Source organism: Brassica oleracea, chromosome C9, assembly GCF_000695525.1.
Source record: "Brassica oleracea var. oleracea cultivar TO1000 chromosome C9, BOL, whole genome shotgun sequence".
Classification (NCBI taxonomy): domain Eukaryota; kingdom Viridiplantae; phylum Streptophyta; class Magnoliopsida; order Brassicales; family Brassicaceae; genus Brassica; species Brassica oleracea.
In genome coordinates this window covers 9359005-9366465 of record NC_027756.1, presented here as the reverse complement: position 1 = coordinate 9366465, position 7461 = coordinate 9359005, and the positions used below count along the sequence as shown (strand labels likewise).

Below are 7461 nucleotides of genomic sequence, written 5' to 3'. Positions count from 1 at the left end.
GACTTACACTTCAGTCGTCCAGACGACTTCCAACATCTCAGACGACTCAGACGATTTACTAGGACTATATTCGTAAAAATGGCTTCTGTTTTTTGTTTGGTCACAAGGGGCTGAGCTGTAATTTCACTAGGCTTTTAGGTTAGTTTTGCATTTGATTCAAGTTTGGGTATAAGTTTGGGGTTAAAATCAAGTTGTGGGTTAGTTTTGGCAAAAACCCCTATATTTAATTAACTGTTTTGAGAATTAACGTGATGCGACATGTAGAAAAATAACTTATCAAATAATATTTTAGAGATTATCCTTATCCGGATAAACCGGACCACAAACCACTAATTGGTGAAAGGAATTCGTGGGACAATTTCAAATATCATTAAGTCCAAAATTAATGTTTAACCTTTGAATCTAATTGTGAAGATGAGCTCTAGTTTAGTCTAGAGTAAACTGGACTTGTGGACAACAAGCACTACAAGAAAACACGTCGTTTCCGACTATGGTATGAGTCGGTATTCAGTCGCTAAAAGGTCATATCCGACTGATTTAAGACTGATTAGAGTCGTCGTAATATACCTCGTCGCTAAATAATTTAGTTGTAAAACAGTTGGTATTTAGCGACAGTTTTGCTACTATTTAGGTCAGTCGTAAATTCAGTCGGTAATTAGTAGGCAATTTGGCGACTGACTTACGACTCATTTAGTGACTATGCTACGACGGCTTAGTGACTGAATTTAACGACTGCATTTAACGACCGAATTACACGACTGATTTAGTGACTAATTACCTTAGTAGGAAAACAGTTGGTATATATCTGCTACCGAATCACGACTGATTAGTGACTCAGTTGCTTAAATTTTACGACTAATTTCGTAACTGATATGCGACTATCTTACCATATTTTTTTGACTGTTAAATATATGATTTTGGTGTATTGTTTTTTATTGTTCATGATTTGTTATTTAAATCTGCTAATAATAATAATAATAATAATAATTGATATTAATAACTACTAAAAATGGTTTTGAGATCATAAAAGTTTAAATACATGTACCATAAACAACCAAAAGAACTCCAATACTTAGGAGTTTTCAAGTTTCAAACATCCAGAAGAACTCCAAGGAGTTTACAAGTTTCACACATCCAAAAGAAAGTTTTTAGTGCCTAATAAAAATACATAAGAAGGGAAAGGCAAGGCCTAAACATGATGGGGATCAGATGAAGCTGTTTCTTTGGAGATGAAGTCGAAGAATCTCTGGTCTGTGGTGGCCAAGTACTTCCGAACCATTGAGAACTCATCGATCGTAGCTTGCTGAGTAGCTATAACTCTGGATCGCTCTTCCTCAGCCTTTGCCGCAGCAGCAGCAGCTTGGGCACTATCTTCCTCAGCCTTTGCAAGAAGAGCAGCTTGTTCTTTGATTTGGCGTTGAGCTTCTTCAAGTTGCTGTTGCATTTGGATGATAGAGGACAATCTTCTTGGGTCATATGGCACTTCATTAAGTTGGTTCTTCAAGCTTCCAAGGCCATAAATTTGCCCCCTGTCATTGGTGAAAGTGGCCTACAAAAAGAAAATGAATAGTGAGAGACTATATCAATAACAAGCAAAAAAAACCAAAAAAAATAAGACATGAACTTTTGACAGTAAGAAACCCAACCTGAATAAACAGCTCATTCTCCTCTTCTATTGATAGTGGTGGATGCTGCCCAGTCTCGGTGTTTTCTCTGAAGAAACCCAACCAAAATAATTGTCGACTTGTTACTTGCCTCTTCTGTTGATAGTGGTGGATGAAGCAATACACTAAAATTTCCGTCCCAGAACAGAACATGCTCCTCATAAAACATCGGATGGGTCCATAGCTTCGTTCCATACCACAAAACGGGTCCATCATTTCATTAAGTCCAAAACTAATGTTTAACCTTTGAATCTCACTGTGAATATGATCTCTGGTTAAGTCTAGGGTGAACTGGACTTGTAGACCACATAGAAAATGCACTAGATTGCCATCCCAGACCATGACAACTTCGTTCAATAATTATTTATACAAAGAAATATATCAATACTATTAAAATAGGAACATGACCTATTGATACAGGTGTGGTCCAACTATTTTAATACAATTATTAAAACCTCTTATTAATTATTTAAGATAAATATTATACAAAAAAACATATATATGACTAAAAACACAAATATAAAAATTAAATTTCAACAAAAATGTAAAATAAAAAATATACCCGCCCTAAAGGGCGGGTCAAAATCTAGTTTAGGGATTAATTTGACAACCCAGGTAATTCAACTCTCAAATTTGATTCACTGAACTAAAAATTTATATGTTATTTTCATTTTATATCTTTTCGATATGAAAATTTGCCATTCTTTAATTTCAATTAATCTATCTATATATTATTATAAAGTAATGTTTGTTCTCTCATTAGAGAGACACATAGGATGCCACCTAAGAAATTCGTTTCATACCATATCGACACGTGTCAAGATGGAAACCCGCATCGTTTCATTAACGAAATTATGCAATACGTGTGGGTTTCTTTTGTGGTTTCAGATCTGCTCAAATTTGTTTGGGCTTTTATTAAAACCCATAAAAACACAGAAGCTCTCTCATCGGACTCTCCGCCCGATACTCTCCGCCTCAGTTTTTTGTTTGTACATCCACCGGAAGTAAATATCTACTAGAGTTACGGAATCATTGAGAAATCCAATCGCCGACTTTAACGCAGGCATTAAGACCATTACTCCCTTGCTCAGGATCTCCTACTATAAAAGGTATGTTCTACACCTGAAAATTCATCACTCCAATATTTTTGATCATAAGATTTCCAGAAATCGATCTACCTCCTAATAACACGTTGCTTCTGTGTATGCAGACGACAAGGAGAGTAAATGGCGGCGGGTGATGTGGTGGCAAAGTGGATTATAGAGAGGCGGAGATACAAAGGTGGTGATGATCGATTTATGATGAGGTGGAGGATTGGGTTTGAGAAGAGTAGATGTCGATGAAGCTGAATTCATTGTCGGGACTTGGGGAAAGTTGTAAAACCATTCACTCTCCCCCAAAAATTTCATAAATAAAACCATTTACATCATATATCTTGATACACATCGATTTTTTTTTCTTCGTCGTAGACGAACCTAACAGCAATAAATACAACTAGATTCGCAATCAACGGTCGCCGTAATCAGATAGCCAGATAGGAAGTCCAGTGATTTCTGCCAGAGCTTTCATCATAAAAATAGGTTGTTATCTCCTCTGTTCTTATTCCCTCCTCTCTCCACATCTCCGTACGACATTATTGTTTTCTTTACTCTCACCTCAAATATCTTATCTTAGATTTATCTTCGATGTGCTTATATAAATTGAAATTTTGATTAACGGATGAAATGAAAAACCAGGAGAAGTAGCTTGGAGGAAAGAAAGGAAGATGAAATAGAGGGAGAAGAGATTGAAACAGAGCATCAGTAAGTGGAAGAATCAAGAATTTAGAACAAAGTTGTGATTATTATTAGTCTTTGTATCGGATCTTTGTGGAATAAGTTAGTAATAGAGCTCTTGGTATGCATCAATGGCGAGTTAGGCGATGGTGCGAGCTCCTCTCCAAGGTTTTACCGTTTTTTTTCTGAGTAAAAACAACTCAAAAGTCAAAACAAATAAAAAGTTTATTTGATCACATACCCATATAAAATATAATGTACAAAATGATCGTATCTGAGATTACCTACCGAGGAAGGATGGTTGAGTTTGGATATAGCTTATCCTTTGCACATGATGTTTAAGTCTACAGTGAAAACGCCTATGAGACCATCAACCTCAGAATATAGATAATGATTCTTGGTCCTTACTGTAGATTCACATGGTCTAACTCAAAGGTGTTAAACTTTGTGCAGAAATGCAAAGCCTATGAAAAATTGAATGAGACTTGCAAGAAATTTATGGTGAGAACTATTAAAAGATTCAAACCAGCTGATGAAGTGAGAGGTTTCTTTTGTTTTTGAACTGTTAAATTCTTTTATGCCCTACGGTTCTTTGTACTGATACTTAGCGATTCTACCTACCATTGAAAATTTTTGCCATTATATAGTCTAGAGGAGATAACAATGGTGATTCGCATTAGCTTTAACTTTTGGAACCTAAGTTTTTTATAAGCTCTCTTACATGAAAATGTTTTCAATAGTTATACCAAGGCAAGTGTTAGAATAACAAAACAAAGACCCAAAGCCGAATCAATTGATTCTGTATTTCTTTGTTTTCTAACTTTTAAGGATATACAAACTTCACTAAGAAAATCTAACTGATTATGCAACTCATTATCTTTTGTGCAGCTCATCCAAGACACATTTTTGTATCTACACATAGAGTTAGACAAGTCAAAATACAAAAAAAAAAACAAGGTTTTGACTAACCTAAAAACACAACTAACTTTACATCTGCAATGGTGATTACTGTATGATAATTTCCCAAGTAAAGATAATGAGCAGTTGAGTTTGGAGAAAATAACATTTGTAGTTGTCATTGTGAAATCCAATGAGAATTCTTAATCCAATACTTTCGGGATTTTTATGAAACTCGGGTCAGGTTTTTTCAATCTTTGAAACTATTTCTCTTCATATTTTTGGAATATCATTGTAAGCTTCAAATACAGGCTCTGGGAGTATTAGTGTAAATAATTGTTTCCCTCATACATTTTCACGTTATGCCATTTAATTGAAAATCGTGTGTTCATATGTTTAAGGAAAAAGTAGTAGAAAATGTTTACTATGTTGCTCATGAAGTATCAAGATGAAATTACTGAAAGAAGATCGATATTTGGAGTGCAAAGATTATTTTATACATATTGCTTTGTGGTGTGCCTCTTTTTGGTTGTTAATATAAAGTTTACATTTTCTTTGATTGTTCAATTTAATTATGTAATTTATAGATGTTAATGTTGTCTTTACTATTAGGTTAGAACATGAAAAGGGGATATTTGATGAAATATGAATTATATGCTTTTGTTCAATACAATCAACACTAAAAATTACAGAATATAGTTACTTCTTCAGGCTTTAGTTGATGAAAAGAAAAACGAATATAAAAGAACATTTATATGTGGTTGTTCATCTTGATTTCCAAATTGTTAATGGTTACATTACATTTTATTTATTTGTTGTTTAGTTATGTTTTGCTTCACTCCAACTTCTTCGAATAAATTATTTGATATGAAGTGGTATGTAACTAAAATAGAAATTTGGTATAGAAGTATATGATTTTTATTAATTTATAAAATATTATTTTAAAACAATATTTTAAAATAGTATGAGAAAAATTTATAACAAATAATTTTGTTATTAAACAAATTTCAACAAAAGTTATAATAAGTTGCAAACATAACCAGTAAAACACTAAAAAGTAATTAATATTTCATTCCAGATATAATTATGATTTGAAACAAATATATTCTAAAACATCATTTCCTTTTAAATTAGATAAATAATTATTATTTATGATATTATTATACTATTTATATAGTATTTTGAAATTGATATTTAATTATTGTATCATTTTAACCGATTTAGCTTGGAGTTAGACTAATATATTATCATGAAAAATTAATTAGCGTATTTTTTTAAAAAATTTAAAATTCTTGAATTAAATATATTAATATTTATTTAAACTTTAATTTTCTTTTATTATGTCAAAGTGAAATAAAATAATAACAAGATATATATTATTACATTTTCTAAATTATTTTTCTAATTATGTTTCTCTGAAATAAAGAATAAAGAAGATTACAGTCACTTTAATTCAAACCAAAAAAGATTATTCAAAATTCTATTCATTATTTATTTGTTTATAATATCGTTTTCTCTATAATATTTTTTTTAATTCATAACATTAATATAAATTCATATAAAATAGTGTTTATTATAACTTCCCGCCAATTCATATAAAATAGTGTTTATTATAACTTCCTGCCCGTAGGACGGGCCGACCCTAGTTTTCCATAAACAATACCAACTAACCCTTTTCAGAAAAATGATTACGTTTGTAAACGCTTAAGAATTTCGGACAGAACCCAAATCTGTAAAATGAAAAAGGATAGTTTATTAAATGTCAAAAAAAAATAATTCTCATTTACTTGGAGAAGCGAGAAAGTTCCGTCTCCAAAACCTAAAGAAGCCACTTATTATCCGCAGCAACTTAACGATGGGCGCTGCTACAACTGCAAGACAAACCTCGTGGATGGTGGCAGCGGTAATTGCCGCACTTGAAGCACGCTGGAATTATCCTGTCCGCTTTTTCAACAAAGATGTAAAGCCTCGTCTCCGTGCCATCGCTGTAACGTCTCGTACACCTTCCGCCCCATCATCTTCTTCATCGGATGATTTCGTCAGCGACAACTCGAAGGCTAAATCTGAGGCTTCCATGGAGAGAGTTATGGGTCTTAGCTGCTTTGGTCCCACCACCGTTCGATTCTAGATCATTCCGTAGTCTACTACTAGTTGATTCTGAAGCTCTTGTTCTTCTCATTTTGATCATTTAATAGTTTTTGGTGAATTTTTTGAATTGGATCGTTAAGTTTCTCAGAAAATATGGAGGTTTTTTCAGGTCATATAGATATTAAGTCATGAATTAGAAATCAAATAGCACATCTTATAAAGAAGAACAATAAAAAATAGGTTTTTTGCAGAATTGACCTATAAATTAAAGTCAAACCCAAAACTAACCTTTTTTTTTTTTTGAAAATTAGTTTTGCCCTATTCACCCCACAAATTCATATAATTTACGAAAATGCTACCAATTTTTTTTTTCTTTTTTTTTCGAAAATGACATTTTTACTCTCTCACCCTCATCATCTTCAAGTAATTACAAGATTGTCATTGTCATCAATACCACAACCACTATGAACAACCAATTTGAAGCTCTTAATGCTCCCAAAATCGATTTACCCTTCTTTTTTTTCCATTCTTGTGAACTAAACACAACATATCTCTCACTTTCTCTCCACAATGAGCTAAAAAAACTCAAGATTTTGATTCTAAATTTTTTATGGTTCATAGAGTCATAGAAGCTAACGATTCTGGGTGGGTTACTTTCGTTTGTGATTCTGTGTGCTTGGAGAAGCCTTATGTATGCTAAGGAACTTATCTCACCAATTTAAGGTATGACATCGAGTTTTTTTCCAGATCTGTTCGTCAGACGACTTACTTGGGAAGTCGTCTGGCTGTAGACAACTTACCTGGAAGTCGTCTGGTCAACGCAAAGGTTATTTTTGCAATTGACTTTGAAATCTGTAACCTGAGACGACTGAAAGTTAAGTCGTCTGTTTTTGTTTGGTTTCAAAAAAATTTCCAAAGAACCTAGACGACTTACATTTCAGTCATCATAGATTAGTTTTGCATTTGACTGGATAATTTCAGAAGTTTGACTTCCCCAGACGACTTACATTTCAGTCGTCTGGCAAAAATTAAAATAA

At 33.0% G+C, this 7461-nt stretch overlaps 1 protein-coding gene and 1 long non-coding RNA gene across 3 annotated transcripts; both read left to right on the top strand.

The window, feature by feature from the left end:
• The first annotated feature begins 2558 nt into the window (after window positions 1-2558).
• Window positions 2559-3675, top strand: LOC106316503. Of its 2 annotated transcripts, none has more exons than XR_001264847.1 (4): window positions 2559-2773; window positions 2875-3037; window positions 3134-3244; window positions 3401-3675. It is a non-coding gene; the product is annotated as an uncharacterized LOC106316503 (long non-coding RNA). The 2 variants fall into 2 exon arrangements; XR_001264846.1 differs by having other exon boundaries at window positions 2875-3040.
• Window positions 3676-6118: 2443 nt separating this feature from the next.
• LOC106317500 lies at window positions 6119-6578 on the top strand. The gene has a single exon (XM_013755307.1). The coding sequence runs from the start codon at window positions 6192-6194 to the stop codon at window positions 6462-6464; it is 273 nt and encodes a 90-aa protein (XP_013610761.1). The 5' UTR covers window positions 6119-6191; the 3' UTR covers window positions 6465-6578.
• The last annotated feature ends 883 nt before the right edge of the window (window positions 6579-7461 follow it).

What these genes read in the sequence shown, in the direction of transcription:
- LOC106317500 (XM_013755307.1), top strand. Translation starts at nt 6,192, where the DNA reads ATGGGCGCTGCTACAACTGCAAGACAAACCTCGTGGATGGTGGCAGCG.